The 21,233-nt window shown below is 39.3% G+C and overlaps 1 protein-coding gene across 1 annotated transcript in view; it reads left to right on the forward strand.

The window, feature by feature from the left end:
* Positions 1-3,741: 3,741 nt before the first annotated feature.
* LOC114046030 (NACHT, LRR and PYD domains-containing protein 1-like) overlaps positions 3,742-21,233 on the forward strand; it is a 69,614-nt gene continuing 52,122 nt past the window's right edge. The window contains 6 exon segments of the mRNA XM_027866249.1: positions 3,742-4,115; positions 4,117-4,261; positions 10,557-10,601; positions 12,045-12,161; positions 12,163-12,321; positions 12,971-13,015. Of these exon segments, the coding sequence (XP_027722050.1) occupies positions 4,020-4,115; positions 4,117-4,261; positions 10,557-10,601; positions 12,045-12,161; positions 12,163-12,321; positions 12,971-13,015 (607 nt within the window). The 5' untranslated portion in view covers positions 3,742-4,019.

Raw genomic sequence — 21,233 nt, forward strand, 5'->3', positions numbered from 1 at the left:
TTAACTTTGCTACAAATCCAACATCCTGGCATATCATCTGTGAAATTTTTTCACTGTAAACCTTAATTTGTGAAAATTAATTAACTTTAAAATATATATATCTTCCCCTCTTGTGTGCCCTTCCAAAGGGAGACAAAACAATAATTCCTTATGTATGCTTCCTTCTTAAACACATCTTACATAAAGTGACAATTCTGCCATGTTAGAAATATCAGTTGTTTCATCCAACTGACTTGCAAACTTTGGGCTGCCCTTAAGCCTGGTAATGAGCTGCAGGAACTGGCCATCACTAATTTCAGATATTCTTTTGGAAATAATATTATTCGATAAAGAAATTTTAAAAATTTCATCCCCATACTTTTTCCCATGAACTATTTCTGAAATTTTAATAGCAGCAGGTAACATGAGATCTTCTCCTATACCATAAGGCTTTTAATTTTTACAATTAAATAAGAAGTTTTGTAAGATGCAAGTAAATACTTTTTGATGACAATAACAAAATTTTCAAAACATTGTTTTTCTTTATTTGAAGATTTTAAAAGTCATTCAAAATATTCCTTTGGTTTATTGCAGTAAATTGCATACTTGGTGTTAAGATGTCATTTTAGTTTGACTAATTTCATGTTCTCTGCAGCTAAAATTTCATTACAAATTAAGCAAGAGGTTTTTCTACACCACCATCATTATTAGAAGTAAATCTATATTGCAAAAATGATTCAACATATTTTCTTTTTCTTATCAATTTAGGTATACTACAACCTGGTAGCAAAGATTCTGCCACATTGTCATTAGTATTTTTACCTCTTCTGTCTAAATTTGTTCTGAAGAGATTTTAGATTAATGGGAATGGGAGGATAAGTGAGGGATCTTTAGAGGGGAGGGTGAGGAATAGGTTAAAGGGGCCTACAAATGGTGTTTATATTTAAGGGAATGGGAGAATAAGGGAGGAATCCTTGGAGGGTGGGTAAGTTAAGTAGTAGGAGGGTAAGGTAACTGGTAGAAGTAAAGTAGAGGAGCCAGGAGGGATGGAAATAAGATACACACAAATATAAAAACAAAGTTTAGGATTAGAATCTCTTAGGGAAGTATATGTTTATATATGTATGTATGTGTATATGTGTATACATGTATGTATATATCAATATCTATATACACATATGTCCATGCTTATTTGTAGCCTGGGGAGGAGGGAAGGGAGAGGAAGGAAGAAAAAAGAACAAAGTAAAAAAGTGTACAGCAGAGAACAAAAAAAAAACCTATAAGGAAGCAAAGATGGACAGCTTTCAACACAATGCATAGTATTTAATTTATGGGTTTTTTTGAAATGGAAATTTATTGGTATACATTTTGAATCCTCTCTTATGTTTTGCTGTTCACATGACTTTTTTTCTTTTTGCATTTTATATTTAAGTTTTAATATTTAAGTTAATAATGTTTCTTATTATGTATTTAAATTTTAGCATTCGATATATTTAATTTTTCTAAATTATTACTATAAATATGTATTATGATATAATGTATTATGATATAATATTATATATTATATAAATATGACAACTATATAAAATATAATTACAAATTATTATGAAATAATATTTAATTTAGTATTCAATATTTAAATATTTAGTATCCAATATAATTTAGTATTCAGCTAAAATAAAAATAAAAAAATTGATGTTCATGCATACACATAGAGCAGTGATAGTGGAGAAATATTATTAAAGGGCTTTTGTCTTTACTTGCTACAATTAAACACTTATGTTTCTGTAAAATAAGGAAATAACAGAAATTTTTTAAATCAAATATTCCAATATAATACATTCCAAAGGTATACTAATTCGATACTTACATGCTGAGAAACGTCGATAGGAAAATATTAAAAGTCTTTATTTTCCATAATTAAACTATCATGTTTCTGTAAGAGCAGAAAACTATACAGTAAGAACACTGTAATTCATAACATACAGTAGTCTTGAATGTGAGCCAAGGTGTTTCTGGCAGCATTTGTTGAAATTACATGATGTGACAGCCTGCACAGTGCAAAGTGTGTATGTTGTGGGTTAAGAACCAAGGCTGCAGTGAAGTCAATTGAGGCAACACAAGCAAGTGCTGTCACAAACACCTAAGATTCATTATGTGTTTGATTTTTAATTAATTTTTGATTGTTGCCAGTCAAAATGTAAAATGCCAATCTCCAATGTAAAAAGACCTTCGACTGAAGAATGATAGTTTAAATAAAATTGTTCTGGCAGACTTGCATCTAAAACATACAATATTACTATTTTTTTTTCCTCAGTAGGACCAGGCTGTAAAGGACTTTAAGTGCCAAAGACAGGTATTTATATTTCATCCTAGAGGCGATAGGGAGCCAGTGGAGTTTTTGAGCAGTGACACAGACAGACCTGTTTTAGGAACATCACTGGCAGCAGCCATGGGGAGGATAGATTGGAGAAGTAAGGGACCTGAAGTGCAGAAATGAATTAGGAGGCTATTGCCTGTCCAGGTGAGGAGGATATGAGAGACTGAATTAGGGTGGGGGTTGTAGCAATGCAGAGCAGGAGGTAGATGTGAGAACTGCTATGGAGGTAGAAACATAAAGATTTGGTAATTGATTGCATATGTGACCCAGCAGAAAACCATAATAAGAATTTACTAACTCTGCATTCTCTTTGTTGCTGGTTATAATCTTCCCATCCTCCTCAAGGAAAGTTCCTAACCCTTCTTTGATCTTGTTTTCTGCCAATTTCCTAAACAAACAAACAACAAAAAAAGCAACTTTGTTTTTTTAGGTATAACTTAAGGAAAAAAAGTTCCTGCCTTTCTAATTTTCTGGATTCACTCAAAGAGCTCAAGTACTTACATGGGGCAGCTAGTGAATAGGGTGCTGGGCCTGGAGTCAGGAAGAATCATCTCCCTGAGTTCAAGTCTGGAGTAGCTGTGTGACCCTGGGTATGTCTCTTAACCCTGTTTGCCTCAGTTCTCTCATCTGTAAAATGAGCTGGAGAAGGAAATGGCAAACCACTCCAGTATCTCCAAGAAAATCCCCAACGGGTCATGAAGAGCTGGAAGAGACTGAGTAACTGCTTTACTTACATGTGTTGTTCCAAGCAACTCCTGTCAGGTTAATGCTGAGGATACAAAGTTTCCTTCAAAACTCAACTCAGAGACAACCTCCTACCTAGTTCTAGAAACGTGAAAGTAATAAGGGAAGAGTACAAAATTAGAAGGATACCCATTATCAGAGAGGAGACAGGGAGATCTATATTTCAGGAAAGAATTAAGTGATCATTGGATCAGAGATCCAGAGCTGAAAGGATGGGGAATAGAAATGAGCATTTATTAAGCACCTTGAAATTCAATTCAGTTAACTATGATTAAGTCCCTGCTATATGGTAGGCTTTTTGCCCATGATTTAAAATATTACCTGTGAAAAGGCAGGCATCTCGGAGGTCATTTAGTCTAATTTCTGTCCTGCATTTTACAGATGCCGAAACTGAAGCCTATGGAGATTAAGTGGCTTGCCTAAGGCGATATTGGCAATACCTGCCACAGAGGGGATTTGAATTCAGGACCTCTGATTCCAAGTCACTTGGACGATGTAGGCTGGAGGCTCTGCTGGAAGAAGGAAAATACAAATATCTGGGCTATGCAGGGGTCATACAAGCTCCACTCCCCAGTCTCATTCCCAGAGGCCACAGCTCTTCTGACCAGGTCCTGGGAGTAGTCCAGGCCATTAAGAATTAACCGTCAAAAAAAGAAGCCAGCCAGCCAGACTCCTCCTACCCTCCCTTTCTGGCGGAAAATCTTAAAAAGAAGCCAGCCAGCCAGACTCCTCCTACCTCCCCTTTCTGGCGGAAAATCTTAAACTCCCAGGGCAGCGCTGTGTACTAGCTTTTCTCCTCGGAGTTTCAGGGACGTGGCCTAGACCTACTGAGGCTGCTCACCCCGAACCACTTCATTTTCACTTTCATTATCTCTAGTCCAGCTTAGAATGGGGCAGGGCAGCAGAGGTGGCTGCGATGGCCGAGACTACCCGCTGCCGGCTGGTTCGGCACTTGGAGCACCTGACTTCCGAGGAGCTGAAGAAATTCAAGCTGTACCTGGAGGACAGTCTCCCCCAGGGGGCACCTGGAGGGGGCGGATCTCACAAAAGTGGCCGATAGCCTGGTCACTTCTCACGGGCAGCAAAAGGCCTGGAAGCTGGCTCTGAGCATCTGGGAGAAGATGGGCCTGATGGAGCTGTGGGAGAGAGCCAGGAAGGGTAAGGGTCCGCCTGAGGGCTGGAGCTTCCCCTCCCCCCCGGCTTGCGCAGCTCGCCAAGGTTCCTTCCTTCTTTCCTCCTCTCACTTCCTTTCTTCTTTCTTTCCTTCCTTCCTCTTTCCTTCCTTGGAATCCCCTTCTAGGACTTCTCCCAGACCAGAATTACATTATATTCATTCTGTATAGATTTTGTGTTTACAAGTAGTTTCCCTCTACAGAATGTAAGTTTCTTCAGTGCGGGCATTAATTTTTATGTTTGTATCCCCAGCACCTAGCCCAGTGTATGGCACGTCATAGGTATTTAATAAATGTTCATCTAATAATTTCTGACTTTTGACTTTAGAATAAGAGGATCCTATTGGGATATGTGACATAGCGCTGAGATAGGGAGGGAGGGTCAGTTCTGTGTTGTTTCCTAACCATCAGGATGAGAGGAGTGCATCAAATGTGCCCCAGTGCTGGAGAGGAGGAACATCTGGGCCATAAGGAGAGTTTGCTGGTGGCAAGAGAATGTTCAGGAAGTGCCAGTAGGTGGGGGAAGGAATTCAAGAGAAGGGGAGATGGTAGATCTGGGAGAATGGAGCTATTGGTAGAGATTTCAGCTATGGTCTCAGCTGAGGGTAGGAGAAAATGAGTGTGGGGACCAGTGGAGAAATGAGGAGATGAAATGAAATGGGTCAGGCTTTGATCAAGTACGGTATCTCAAGACAAGGAAAATGTCCTAGGAAGAGAATGATTAGACTGCTGAATTTAAGGCAAGTCCTTGGAGTCTGTACTGAGTCAGGAGCAAGGATAGAAGTTCTTTTCTTTTTAAAAATGAGTGCTAAACGACAAGAAGTCAGTCAGGTGGCATGTATAATAGTGAGGGTAAGAAAGAATTTGGTTCTATTAAATACCATTTGTTGGTGAGTCATAACTCTTCCATTTTGGGTTTTCTTGGCAAAGATACTGGAATGGTTCACCTTTTTGTTCTCCACCTCATTTTACAGATAAGGAACTGAGGCAAACAGAATTAAGTGACTTGCCCAGGATCACACAGCTCGTAAGTGTCTGAGGACAGATTTGAACTCAGGAAGATGAGTCATCCTGACTTCAGTTCAGCACTCCATCCATTGTGTCACCTAGCTGCCCAAAACCTTGATGAGTCATTATCAAGAGGTCACTCCGTAGACATTCAGAGAGTTCAGGGCTGGCCCATAACTTCTGTATGCCTATCGCCACTCCCATCTAGAACTTGATATTCAGGTACCCTGGATCAGGGAGGAGAGAAGAAATAGGAAATAGCAACAATTGCCATCCCTCTCGAAATTATTTTTCATTTAGCTTAAACGTAGCTCATTTGTACATATTGGTTTACTAATTTTTCCAACTAGATTGTGAGTTCTGTGAGGGAAAGGACTGTATTTTGCCTTTTTTTTTGTCCCAGTACTTAGCATAGTGCCTAACATATACTAGACCCTTAATAAATGTTTATTGACCAATTGATATTCTTCTACATATATGTCTACTGAAGCATGGACATGCAATATACACACACATATATACATAAACCCTGACATACATGAAGATATACATTTACATACATATATACAACTTCATGGGCTAACAGAAAGCCATTACAGCTTCTACATACTATGTAGTTCATATTGTTTTGCAAACTATAGCTCTTGACTCCCCCTTCATTATCGTGTTTACTTTTACTAACCAAAATTATACCCTTTGTTTAAATCTTAAGTCACTCAAAGAAGTAATGTAGAATAAATGTGTCAAAAATGTGACCCTCAGGCTGCATGCAGCCCACAACACTTCTAAGTATAACTTGAAACAGATTAAAATGACATTGGGAAATCTTTAAATAAATAAATTAAAATATAATAAAATGCAGATATTTTAAATTAAGTCATAAGATCCTTATGTACAGATTAGTAGCCTCAATTTCTATTTGAGTTTAATACCAGTAATGTAGACGGAACTCATTCTCCTACAAATCCACACCCTCAGTCAGAAAAGTAGGAATGCCTAAGAGTTGTTTATGGAATATGTTCACATGGGGTCACATTTGATCAGAGCACATATATTGAGGGGTAGTTAACATTACCAATACTCAGACCTGATGGTGTCCTCTGGAGGAGTCATTGATTGATCTAGTACTACTCTCTGCCAAATCTTCTCCCTGTTGGGTGCCATGTCACTAGGGCACCTTGGTGAGGGGCATAGTTCCACTTTAGCTAGTCTTCAACCGTCCAGCTCTCTTTTGTACTACGTGATATGGTTTGGCCATCTAATACAGCCTTTAGGTTGATGTAGTGGAAAGGATGCCAGAGGAGAAGTCGCTGGATGGAAGAGATCTCTGTCTGCTAGTGGTCTTTTCCCTATACCACCTCGAAAGTGTTGAAGGCAGGATTGAACCAAGATCTCTCCTGACTCCATGTCGAGTGCTGCCTTTCTCTTCTATTACTACTCTACCTTTTCACCTTTCATTGTCTTCCCTCAAAAAATAAACAAGCAAACAAACAATAGAATAAAATTGAAAGCACACCCAGTGCAACAGTAAACATGAAAATATTGACAATAGCATGAGGCAATACACAGAATCTACTCTTTGTCTATCATGCAAAAATATTGTCAGTATGGTTAGGAGCAGTTTATGTCACCCTTCCCTTCCACCTAGCAGCCAGTATAATGAAGTCAGGTTCTAAAACTTACTGGGGTATTGGGGGGGAGGGGGCAGGAGAAGAGGAGGAGTAACTAGACAGTAATGAGGCTTCAAGATCAGCTATGCCTTGGTTATCATTCAAAGCCCTGTGGATGATAGAGACTGTAACTAATAGACCAATACCCTAACTCTCTGGAGGGAAGAGGCCACCAAGAATCTTTCAGGAGAATGCAGAGTACATCCCACTTCATCACTTGAGAGAAGAGTTTTTCCATGCAAAACCTGAGATACACTGGAGACAGATTCAGTCAGTTCCAAATGGAACATATGCACTAATTTCCATCTTTCCATAAACCCTGACCACTTACAACCTTTTTTTTCCCCTTTAATGTGGATATAAATACAGATTATTTAAGTGATAGATACACATATGTGAGAAACCAGCATAAAGATTATTAAATGCATAGGAATTGTCGAGATCTTTGTGGGAATATAGAGAGAAGGCAAGTGACACATTGACATTTAGTAGGAGGCAGAAGGATAGTTATCCATTAAAAGCCAAGGAGCAGTCTGAGGAGCAGGTGGAAAAACCAAGAGAAAGCAGGGTTTTAGAAGCAAGGTGAAGAGAGATTATCTAGAAGGGAAATGGTGGTTGGAAGTGTCAAACTTTAGGCAGTCAAGTAGAATTAGGACCAAGAGAAAGGTTATTACAGCAACAGGCATAGCTTATATATACCCAGGCCCAGCTTCATACCATCCAAAGAAGAGAGGCATACACATACACACACACATACATACAAATATACAGGTATGCATACATACCAGGAAGTGCAATTTAGGAAAACCTGTCCTATGTCTAATTGCCCCCTAGCGAGATCTAATGGGTGCTGTGGTTGTGCCATTGGCAAAGAGAGTTCAAGCTGCCACTCGTCACTCAGGGATTCTGTCAGTCATGAGATCTGTGCCCAAGTGCTGGACCCCTCCCATGATTTCTATTACTCTTAGAAGCCCATAAGTGATCCTGGCTGGCAGTGGAATTTCATCCCTGTGACAAGGCTCTCTATCAGTCTATGGTAGACACTCCCACAAAGCTCCCTTTTGTTTCTGTCCTGGCTCCCCCATTGCCCCTGCTATACCAAGCCTATTCTCCCCCAGGTAATGATGGGTCCCATGGAACATTCTTTTTGTTGTTGTTTGTTTGTCATCAGAATTTTGTTCTACCCTGTTCCCTGATCTCCATATTAAGATTTACCATGCTCCTCTCTGTCCCTGGCAATCTAGGGCCACTTCAGACAGAAATAATTGAATGTTTAATTACTGCCATCCACTGTCACCAGGATAATTGGTTCTGCTCTCCTAAGTACCACAGAGTTCTATGTAACAGACTATTTATTCAAACACTTGAAACACTTCCGTTCTAAATATTGTTTTCACTTTAACAATGATTCTGCACTCACCTCCTAAAATACATTGCAGTAGTAGATATGGCATAGCATGAACAGTAAGAGACACTGTAGGCAGACAACCCTGTACATAGTGGATAAATAAATGGAGTCCCACAAGGCCCTGATAAGCTGGGGCCCAGTGGTGGCTGAGCACCTGGAATCTCCATGTAGAGAGGTCCTTGAAGAAACCAGTGGTCTAAGTCATATGGGCCCTTCTTAGTATTCATGTGGTAGTGGCAGTAATTTAATGAGAGCAACTTCTAGCCTAGATAGTCATTCACTCCATGCAGGTATCCAGGTCTGTAGATGCTAGAATTCTATCTGCTCCCATTGAAGACGTACTGGGTTGTAGAAGACATTGAAGTGACCTCCAGGACCTAGAGCACCTTGTAAACTTTCAAATGCTATATAAAAATCAATTGTTATTCTCAGTAGTGTAGTGGTAGTAGTGGAAATTTTATGATCTAGTAGATGGAATTTGGTAATTATGCACATATACAGATGTATGCAGACATATGTGTATGTATATTCTGTTCGTGTATGTGTGTATATATATGTATATATTTGTACATGCAGTCACATTATAGCCATATACATGCCCTCATACTTTCACACACTTAACGCTTTTCCTCATATGACCTTTATGCCTTTGAATCAGGTAGGAGAGATTTTCTATCAACATCACTTCCCTGAGCTAGAGGGTGGCATAGTATGGTGGAAAGAACATTAGATTTATAGTCATAAGACCTCACGAATGTTGCCTGACTCTCTTATTTGTTCTGGGCCTCAGTTTCCTTATATGTAAAATTAAGCAGTTAGATTAGATGAATTCCTGGCTGGTCTCAAAGAACATTGCTTGAATATTTGGATAATTGTTGCTCCAATTAATAAAAAAAAAGTCCTAATTGTTCATTCTGGAAACACATGATTCCTTGCTGTTACCCTCTATCCATATATGGATTAAAATATAATCTTGAGAGTAGGGATTGTTTTAAGTTCTATGTTTATATACGCAGCACCTAGCACAGAGCCTGGCAAATAGTAGCTGCTTAATAAATGCTTGTTGCTATATTGATCCCAAGTTCATGACAGCTCTAAATGCTGTGGGTCTGAGATGGGGGAGAGCCCCTTGGGGAAAGGAATGGTGCCTGCCATCATTAATAGACAATGTCATAGCAGTAGTTATAGGAGCATCCAGGCCAAATTTAGAGGGATCTTGAAAAAGGGACTGGCCTTGCATCACGCAGCATAAAAATAAACACACATCCAAAAGATCTGACTGCACTAAGTTGAAGAAACTGGAAAACTTGAAACCTTGTCCTTTACTCATCCCAAGTCTACAAATAGTTATTACTTAACCACTACAGGTTAGGCACTAAAATACACAAAAGAAACACAATCCCTGTCTTCCAGGCCAAGTCTTTTCACTTACCCCTTAGATTATTTTTTGATATTGGCACTAACCCTGCTCCTGATTCCAACATTATCATCTCTTGGTCCCTCAGGTCAGGAAACTGTTTCCTAGTTTCCATCAATGACTTGTATGTTTCTGACCCCTTCCTGTTCATATCTAGTACAACATGAAAATATAGTCACATGTTCACAGAGATCAATACATGTATATAGCATATTCTCCCCCCCATCTGTCTGTCTCATACAATCTCACATTACATAATTTAAATGCACTCTTACTTTCACACACTTCCTCACACACTCATCCATGTATATGATATACATGTGTATAAATATGTTTTTATCTACATACATATGTATGTATTCACAGTCACCAATTATTCCACCCAAATGTTTTCCTAAATTCTGACCAGACCAGTCTGTGGAGCCATGTTCTGCGCCACTAGACCCAGACTGGGAGTGAGAGAGATTTTTGAGTCTCCTGGGCAGAGGGAACAGTAAAGACTAGAGAAACACACCCTCTTCCCAACCTGGCCAACCCCAAGGCACAGAAGAAAGTACAAAGCTACAAATTATATTATTGTGTTTGTGTCAGTCAACAAGCATTTATTTGTGGAGTCTGTGGTGCTGAGACCCAGCATACTTCATTCCAACTCCTCAGGGCCCAAATTGAAATCTACTTCCTAATGCTCTCCTGCAGCTTCATTCCTACTCTCAGCACCCAAATATTTACTTATACAACAGACGGGTCTCTCATTGTCTTCTGTTTTTCTTTCTTACAGGGGATCTTGAATCAGTTCCTGCCCCAGCTCTTCCAGCTCCCCCAGGTCAGTAACCACAGTCAAAGGCATAGGCCAGTGATGCCTTTCAGAATCTAATGAGATGTAAAGGCTCCGTCTTGAGCTCTAGCAGGGGGGGAAATTTGTCTCTTGGGACCTTTGAGGGTTAAGATTAATTAAGGCAGTAAAAAGACAGGAGCATTTCAGTAAAACAGCTGAAGTGTGTCCATGAGGGCTTGGGGAAGGGGGGAAAAGCATCATTTCACCTCTATGCTAAACATCAACCTAATTGTCAGGATAAGGTATAAGTGGTTAAATCTCCCCAGAGAAGGTGGATAGGAAGAAGAGGGATATGGTCAAAGAAAAGATTATGTCCTAAGCCACACCCAGGGAGGAGTTAAGGAAGACCTGGGAAAGATTCAGTGCTATCCTATGGAGTATCAAGCAGGAAGTAGGAAAAATAGAGTACTGGTTCACCAACTCCACACTCGGGAAAAATTATCTTCCTGAGTTCATATCTGGCCTCAGACACTTACTTACTACTAGCTGTGTGACCCAGGGCAAGTCACTTAACCCTGTTTGCCTCAGTTCCTCATTTGTAAAATTAGCTGGAATTTGCCAAGAAAATCCCAAATGGGGTCACAAAGAGTCAGAAGAAACTGAACAACTGGTTTACATACAGTTTTGTTCCATAAGCAACTCCTGTTATGCTAAATAATGAGAATACAAAGTTTCCTTCAAAGCTCAACTCAGAGATGACCTCCTACCTAGCTCTAGAAATATTAGTTACAGTAATCAGGGAAGAGTAGGAAATCAGAAGGATGCCCATTATCAGAGAGGAGAGGGTGATCTGTATTTCAGGAAAGAACTAACTGAACGTTGGATCACAGATCTAGAGCTGGGGGAGGAAACAACCTTTATTAAGCATCTTGAAATTCAATTCAATTAACTTTGATTAAGCCCCTATTATATGGTGGGCATTGTGCTAATGCTTTACAAATATTATCTTTGAAAAGGCAGGCATCTCAGAGGGCATTTAGTCTAATTTTTGTCCTGAATTTTACAGATAAGGAAACTGAAGCCTATATAGGTTAAGTGACTTGGTACTGGCAATAACTGTCACAGGTGGGATTTGAATCCAGGACCTCTAATTCCAAGTCATTAGGTTGATGTAGGCTGGAGGCTAGTCTGGAAGAAGGAAAATGCAAATATCTGGGCAGTCATACAGTGGAGTCATACAGACTCCACTCCCCAGTTTCATCCCAAGGGACCTGGCTCCTCTGACCAGGTGCTGGGAGTAGTCCAGGCCTTTAAGAATTAAAGCTCAGAAAAAGAAGCCTGGCTCCTGAGCCCAATCAGACTCCTCCTCCCTCCTCCTTGGCCAGCAGTCTAGGCCAGGGGAAAGTCCAAAGGTCTGGGGTGGGGCCCAGTCCTTGCTGTTTGCACAAGGTGTGGGACCTCTTGAATTGCACTTTCTTTTCCCTGTAATAGCACTTAGTCTGAGGCAGGGCAGCAGAGGGGGCTGCGATGGCCCAGACTGTCCACCGCTGGTTGGTTCGGCACTTGGAACACCTGACTCAAGAACAGCTGAAGAAATTCAAGCTGCACCTGGTGGACAATCTCCCCAGGGGCTCCCTCGAGGGGGCCGATCACAGAAAAGTGGCCGATCTCCTGGTCAGTTCTCATAGGCAGCAAGAGGCCTTGAAGATTGCTCTGAACATCTGGGAAAAGATGGGCCTGTTGGAGCTGTGGGAGCGAGCCAAGAAGGGTAAGGGTCCACCTGAGGTCTAGGACTTCCCCCTCCCACTTGCAGGGCCCCCCAAGTTTCCTTCCTTCCTTTTTTCCTTCCTGCCTTTGTTTCTTCCTTCCTTCCTTGGAATCCTCTTCTAGGACTTCTCCCGACCCATTTATTCACTTAGAATTCAAAGACAAGAACCTACAGGATAACAACATTAAGCCAAGCTTCTACTCAGCTGGAGACAAGAGGGCCTAGATCCTCTTTCTTTTCTCCACCTGGGCAATGCAGAAGATCCTCTCACTCCCTTTGAGACCCAAATCAGCCCCTCAGCCTGCAGAGGTCTCTCTCTCTCCTGAACTCCTGGTTATGCCTTTAGTATAGGAGTGCCTGGAACATAGTCAGTGCTTAATAAACGCCTGGTGATTAATTGATTCACTGTTTCATATAGTTAACCTTTTAAAGCTTACAAATCATAATATTGTGTTGGTATCAGTCAACAAGCTTCTATTTGTGGAGTCTGTGGTGCTGAGACCCAGCACTTTTCATTCCAACTCCTCAAGGCCAAACTGAAATCTGCTCCTGAATGCTGTCCTTCAGCTCCATTCCTACTTTCATCTCCCAACTATCTACTGATGCACCAGATGGGTCTCTTATTATCTTCTGCTTTTCTTTCCTACAGAGGATCTTGGATTAGTTCCTGCTCCAGTTCTTCCAGATTCCTCAGGTCAGTACAACTGTCAGTGTATAAGTGTAAGCTCAGTTATTTTTTTTTCCATCTGTCATCCTGGACCTTTGTTGGAATGACAAGAATTTGCCTGACTGATAGAAATTCAGTAAAATAGCAGATTGTATCTAATTGGGCTTGGGGGGGGGGGAAGCATCATTTCACCTTTAGGCTACAAATCAATCCAGTTATCATGATAAAGTGTAAATAGTTAAATCTCCCTAAAGAAGAGGGATAGGAAGGATAGAGAAGTGATTAAACAAAAAAACAAAACAAAACAAAACAAAGATCATGTGCTAAAACACTCCCAGGGAGGAGATAGGAAAGGTCTGGGAAAGATTTGGTGCTATCCTGTCCAGTATTAAGGAGGGAGTAGAAAGGACAGATTACTGGCTGTACTATACCCAACATTACACAGAAGTGAACTGCCTTGTTGGTCTCCTGATTATGAGGATACTCCTTAGTTTAATGCCTTAAAGCGTCCTCTAAGCAGGCTGCCCCCTCCCCCAGTCCTTATTTCTAGAGACCTGGGGAGTAAAAGAGCCTTGAGTCTTCTGTTGAGTAAGTCTGGGTGGACTGCTCAGTCTCATTGGAGTTCATCTTTGCTGTTATTTCCTGAAAACTACTATTGTCTCCAAGCAGCCTCTGTGCTTGGTATGTGATAAACACTTGATAAATGTTTATTGATTGTTTGCTGCCTTTTAATTTTAGGATAAGAAAATCCCATTGGGTCACAGTCATGAAATAGGGCTGAGAGAGGGAGGGAAGGTCACCTCTATGATTTTTCCTAACAATCAAGGCGGGAGGAGTGTAGTTCAGTCACTCTTCCCTGATATTGGAGAAGAGCATCTGGGCCATGAGGAGAGTTTGCTGGAGGCAAGGGAATGTTTGGGAGGTGCCAGTAGATGGAGGAAGAAATTGAAGAGTAGGGGAGATGGTGGATCTGGGAGAATGGAGCTAATAGGGGAGATTTCAGCTGTTATTGAGGAAAGGAGAAAAGAAGGGACCAGTAGAGAAAAGAGGAGATGAAATTAAATGGGTCAGACTTGGATCAGGTATTTTATCTCAGCACAAGGAAAATGTCCCAGGAAGAGAATGATTATAGACTATTGAATTTAAGAGAATGCCTTGCTGTCTGTGCCGAATCAGGAGCAGGGCTGGAATCCTTTTCTTTTTTTTTGAAATGAGTGCCTGTCTGAGGAACAGGATTAAAAGCAGTCACTTTTTTGTTTAGTTGTTTTTCAATTGTGTCTGACTCTTTGTGAGCCCATTTGGGGTTTTCTTGGCTAAGATACTGTAGTAGTTTGCCATGTCCCACTGGAGCTCATCTTAAAGATCAGGAATTGAGGCAGACAGTGTCAAGTGACTTGCCCAGGGTCCCACAGCTAGTAAGTGTCTGAGGCCTGTTTTGAACTCAGGAAGATGAATCTTTCTGATCACTAGCCTGGTGCTTTACACACTGTGTCATTGTTGCCCCAGCAGCAACTTACTTTTGTGCAATCTACACAAAGCACCTGGATTTTTTCAAACAAACTTTTAATAGTATCTTTCACATCTTCTAAGCTTATCCTAATATCTGGATATATAGATTAAGGTGTCACTTCTGTAGATTGAATATTTGAACCCTTTGGAAAAAGGCAAATAAAAGTAGAAAGACAGTCTTTGTGCTCTAAGAACGTATACTCTCCAAGGGGAATAAGTCACATAAAAAGAAAGTGAAAAGTTGGATTTTGGGGAAGATATTAGAGAACATTTTGAATGCAGCCTAGAGGAGAATGAAGAAATTGCTAGCCTGAGTGCCTTCCTTAAATGGAAGTTCTTGGAAGAGCCATCCAATCTAAGTAAAAGGCCTTGGAAGTGGAGGGTGCTTCCATTGTGTTAATTCCTTGGCTGGACTGAGCTCCCAGGAAGCAGGGGTTCTTGAGATGTGGTAGAAGAAAATCAACAGTGGAGAGTGGAGAGAAATGAAGACAGAGGTAGGACCAGGGTCTAGAAGGTACAGGAAGGCAGGTTTCAGCTCAGTAAAAGTCAGGACTCCCACCTGTTGAGAGTTATCCAAAAAGTGAGAAGCAGCCTCATAATGTAGTGAGTACCTGTCACTGGAGGTTGTTATGAAAAGCCTGAACAAACACTTGTTGAGGATATCATAGAAACTTCCTACAATGTTTTACACACCTTAGGCATTTAATCAGTGTTCATTGAAAGGAAATAAGTAGCTTCTCCAAGTAAAGATTAGATTTGATAACCTTTCAGGGCACTTTACAAATACAGTCATTCTGTGATTATAGCAGAGGGTCCTTGTCACCAAAGAATAAGGACTGATATAAAGTAATCAACGAGGAGATCAAAATGGGTATAACGGAAAGGAAGTCTGTAGGAGTTGAGAAATCGCATGCAGTTAACATGATCAGAAGAAACCTCACAAGATAGTGGGATTTGTCTTGAGTCTTGAGGAATTGACATGGTTTTTTTTATTTGTTTTGTTTTTGTTTGTTTCGTTTTGTTTTTTGCACTTAATTGTATTTTTTTTAATTACATGTAAATGTGGATTTCAACATTCACTTTCGTAAGATTTTGAGTTCCAAAGTATTTTCTCCCTCTTTCTGCTCCTCCCTCCCCAAGAGAGCAGAAGGTTATGCTTTAGGTTATGTATGTACATACATTGTACATATAATCATATTAAATATATTTTCACATTAGTCATGTTGTGAAAAAAGAATCAGAACAAAAGGGAAAAATCACAAGAAAGAAAATACAGTAAAAAATGTGAAAATAGTATGCTTTCATCTGCATTCATACTCTATAGTTCTTTAGATTTGGATAGCATTTTCCAACATAGGTCTTTTGGAATTGCATTTGTATACAATTTGTCATTGTCTTGCTGACAAAAGCCAAGTCTATCAAAGCTGATCATCATACAATGCTGATGTTACTGTGTGCAGTGTTCTCTTGGTTCTGCTCATTTCACTCAGCATCAATTCATGTAAGTCTTTCCAGGTTTTTCTGAAATCCCTGCTCATCTTTTCTTATAGTACTGGACAGTATTCCATTACATCCATATACCACAATTTGTTCAGCCCTTCCCCAATTGATGGATATCCCCTCAGTTTTCAATTCTTTGCTACCATAAAAAGAGCTGCTATAAATATACATGTGGGTCCTTTCCCCTTTTTTATAATCTCTTTGGGATATAGACCTAGCAGAGGTATTGCTGAATCAAATAGTATGCACATTTTTATAGTCCTTTGGGCATAGTTCCAAATTGTTCTTGAGAATGGTGGGATCATTTCAGAACTCCACCAACAATGCATTAGTGTTCCAATTTTCCCATGTCTTCTCCAACATTTATTGTTTTCCTTTTTTTTGTCATATTAACGAATCAGATAGGTGTGAGGTAATACCTCAGAGTTATTTTAATTTGCATTTCTCTAATCAATAGTGACTTAGAACTTTTTTTCATATGACTATAGATAGCTTTAATTTCTTTACCTGAAAATTTCCTGTTCATATCCTTTCACCATATATCTGTTGGGGAAGCACTTGTATTCTCATAAATTTGACTCAATTCTTTATACATTTTAGAAATGAGGTCTTTATCATAAATGTCGGTAGTAAATTTTGTTTCCCATCTTTCTGCTTTTCTTGTAATCTTGGTTGCATTGGCTTTGTTTGTGCAAAATCTTCTTCATTTAATGTTATCAAAATGATCCATTTGGCATTAAATAATGTCTCTGTCTCTTGTTTGGTCATAAATTCTTTCCTTCTCCATAGATCTGACAGGTAAGCTATTCACTGTTCTCCTAATTTGCATAGGATCTCCCCATTTATGTCCAAATCATGTATGCATGTTCACCTTATCTTGGTATACCCTGTAAGATGTTGGTCCATGCCTAGTTTCTGCCATACTATTTTCCAGTTTTCCCAGTAGTTTTTGTCAGATAGTGAGTTTTTATCCCAGAAGCTGGAGTCTTTGGGTTTATCAAACAATAGGTTACTATAGTCATTGACTTCTGTGTCTTGTATACCTAACCTGTTCCACTGATCCACTGCTCTATTTCTTAACAAGTACCAAATAATTTTGATAATTGATGCTTTATAATTTAGTTTTAGATCTGGTATGGCTAGGGTACCTTCCTTTGCATTTTTTTATTAATTCTTTTCATATTATTGATGTTTTGTTCTTCCAAATGAATTTCGTTATTATTTTTTTTCCAGTTCTATAACATAATTTTTGGTAGTTTGATTGGTATGACACTGAATAAGTAAATTAATTTTTCAAGAATTGCCATTTGTGTTATATTAGCTTGGCCTACCCATGAACAATTAATATTTTTCTAATTATTTAGATCTGACTTTCTTTATGTGAAAAGTCTTTTATAATTGTGTTCCTACAGTTCCTGGGTTTGTCTTGGCAGGTTGACTCCCAAATATTTTATATTGTATGTAGTTATTTTAAATGAAATATATCTTTCTATCTCTTTCTGCTGGGCTTTGTTTGTAGTATATAGAAATGCTGATTATTTATGTGAGTTTATTTTATGTCCTGCAACTTTGCTAAAGTTGTTAATTACTTCAAGTAGTTTTTTAGTTGATTCTCTAGGATTTTCTAAGTATACCATCATATCATCTGCAAAGAGTGATAGTTTTGTTTCCTCATTGCCTATTTTAATTCCTTCAATTTCTTTTTCATCTCTTATTGCTAAAGCTAATGTTTTTAGTACAATATTAAATAACAGAGATGATAATGGGCATCTTTGCTTCACCTCTGATCTTATTGGGAAAGCTTTTTTTTTTATTTCAGCTGACACATCACATATTCTCTTCCAGCCTTTTACCTTTACTCTGTGTGTATCTCTCTGCTTTAGATGTGTTTCTTGTAAACAACATAATGTAGGAATGTGGTTTTAATCCACTCTGCTATCTGCATCTGTTTTATGGGAGACTTCATTCCATTCACATTCACAGTTATTATTATCTCTGTATTTCCCTCCATCCTATTTTCCCCAATGTTTATACTTTTCTCTCTCCTTTTAAACTGTCCCTCCTCACCAGTGTTTTGCTTCTGATCACTGACTTCCTCTATCTGCCTTCCTTCTATCAGCCCCCTCCCTTTTCTTCCTCCTTTCTCCTCCTACATCCTTATAGGGTAAGATAAATTTCTATACCCAAATGGATGTGTATGTTATTCCCTCTTTGAGCCAAATACAATTAGAGTAAGGTTAAAGCAATGCTCACCCCCATCACTTCTTTCCCTCTACTGTAATATGTCCTTAGTGTCTCTTCATGTGATGTAATTTATTTTGTTTTGCCTCCCCTTTCCTCTTCTCCCTGTACAATTCTTTTTTAAATCCTTTATTTTTTTTTATATTATCACATCAAAATCAACTTGTGCCCACACCCTCTCTCTATGTGTACCTCTTCTAACTGCTGTAATAAAGACACGTTCTCAAGAGTTACAGGTATAATTTTCTCATATGGGAATGTAAACAGTTTAACCTTACTGAATAACATGTTTTTTTTTCTTTCCTGATTACGTTTTTAATACTTCTCTTGAATCTTGTATTTGAAGATCTGATTTTCTGTTTAGCTCTGGTCTTTTCATCAGGAAAGATTGAAAGTCCCTTGTTTCATTGAATGTCCATCTTTTCCCCTGAAAGATTATGCTCAGTTTTTCTGGGTAGTTGATTCCTGTTTGTAATCCAAGCTCCTTTGCCTTCTGGAATATCATATTCCAAACCCTCTAATACTTTAATGTAGAAGCAGTTAAACCCTGGGTGATCCTGACTGTGGCTTCATGACATTTGAATTGTTTCTTTTTTTTTCACAGTGGTAATTTTTTTCTAATTTTAATCATGTACATATATTTATGAATTTATTTATTTTGGACTTTTTTTTTAAAATACAGGCATTTAATAATATATACTAGAACAGAAGCATAAATCTGGAACACATTCTCCCACAAATATGTATAATCAAATGTAGGAAGAGCAGCCATAATGAGGGCTGACGTTCATGAAGAGGCACACACAAAGGAAGCATGGGAGACAGGGTACAATTCATCCCTTCCACACCGAGGACCACTTGCAGAGGTTTGCTCTACCCCATTACATAATCCTTCTAGTAAAAGGCATATTAGATAAATCTTTCAAGTGTGCTTTGACATGTCCTTCAACACCTTCCCCCTAAGGATTTTCGCCATTCAAATGGTAAAAGAGGGAAGGCAAGAATAGAGGTAAGCAAAGAAGGCAAAGACATTAGCATCCACCCTCCAAAATCTAATTCCTATCTTTTTTTTAAAAAAAACTATAAATGTTTATTACTATTTAAAATGTAGAATGATGTTCCAAGTGTGGAAACACACTGAAACCCTTCTCTTCTGTTCTTCCCTTATATCCCATTCCCTCTTTTTGGCTGCATATTGTTGTGTCCAGTCACTTTAGTTGTGTCCAACTTTTCATGACCCCATTAGGGGTTTTGTTGGCAAAGATACTGCAGTGGTTTGCCATTTCCTTCTCCAGCTCATTTTACAGATGAGGAAACTGAGGCAAACAGGGTTAAATGACTTGCCCAAGGCCACACGGCTACTAAGTGTCTGAGGCCAGATTTACACTCAGGTCTTCCTGATTCCAAGCCCAGTACACTACCTAGTTGCCTGGCTACATATTACAAAATAATATTAGGACAATATTCAGTCTGAAATCTCTTCCTATCTAAATGAGAAACTTTATCAGTGTCCTTATCAATTCCAAAACAATGTCCTACACTAAAAACCCTTTACATTTAGGCAGCTAAGTGGTTCAATAGATAAGAGTGCTAGACCTAGAGTCAAAAGGACCTGAGTTCAAATCCAGCTATGTGACCCCTGCGTAAGTTGCTCAACCTCTGTCTGCCTTAATTCTCTCATCTGTAAATTTTTTTTAAATTTTTTTTAGTTTTAGTTTTCAACATTTACTTCCACTAGATTTTGAGTTCCAAATTTTCACCCCATCTCACCCCTCCACCCACCCCAAGATGGCATGCATTCTGAATACCCCTTCCCCTAGTCTGCTTTCCCTGCTATCTCTCCCCCATTCGCCTTCTATTTTCCTGTAGGGAAGGATAGATTTCTGTACCCCATTTCCTGTATTTCTTATTTCCCAGTTGCATGTGAAAACATTTTTTTTAAACATGTGTATTTTAAACTTTGGGTTCCAAATTTTCTCCCTTCCTCCCTCCCCACCCACCCTCATTGAAAAGGCAAGCAACTCAATATAGGCTATACATGTGCAGTTATGCAAAACACTTCCGCAGTGGACATGCTGTGAAAAACTAACTCTATTTCCCTTAATCCTATCCCACCCCCCACATTTATTCTATTCTGTCTTTTGACCCTGTCCCTCCTCAGAAGGGACAGTATTTTGCTTCTGATTACCCCCTTTCCCAATCTGCCCTCCTCTCTATCATCCCCCTACTGTCTTGTCCCCTTTCCCCCCTATTTTCCTGTAGGGTAAGACAGATTTCCATACCCAATTGAGTGTGTATGTTATACCCTCCTTAAGTCAAATCCTATGAGAATAAGATTCACTCATTTCCTCTCACCTTCCCCCGGTTCCCCTCCACTGTAAGAGCCTTTTCTTTTCTGTTTTTTTATGAGATAATTTACCCCATTCTACCTTTCCCTTTCTCCTTTTCCTAGTATAATCCTCTCTCACCCTTTAATTTTATTCTCCAGATAGGACCCCTTCATCTTTAACTCACCCTGTGCCCTCTATCTATCTATCTCTACATACATACAATTTTTCCCTCCCACTACCCTAACACTGACAAAGGTCTCCTGAGTTACAAATATCATCTTTCCATGCAGGAATGTAAACAGTTCAACCTTAATAAGTCTCTTATGATTTCTCTTTCCTGTTTACCTCTTCATGTTCCACTTGAGTCTTGTATTGGAAAGTCACATTCTCTATTCAGCTCTGGTCTTTTCATCAAGAATGCTTGAAAGTCCTCTATTTCACTGAATGACCATTTTTTCCCCTGAAGAATTTTACTCAGTTTTGCTGGGTAGGTGATTCTTGGTTGTAATCCTATCTCCTTTGCCCTCCAGAATATTATATTCCATGCCCTGCAGTGCCTTAATGTAGAAACTGCTAAATCTTGTGTTATCCTGATTGTGTTTCCACAATACTTGAATTGTTTCTTTCTGGCTGCTTGTAATATTTTCTCCTTGACCTGGGAACTC

The sequence above is a fragment of the Vombatus ursinus genome, unplaced genomic scaffold (genome assembly GCF_900497805.2).
Source record: "Vombatus ursinus unplaced genomic scaffold, bare-nosed wombat genome assembly UNPS02014780.1, whole genome shotgun sequence".
NCBI lineage: Eukaryota > Metazoa > Chordata > Mammalia > Diprotodontia > Vombatidae > Vombatus > Vombatus ursinus.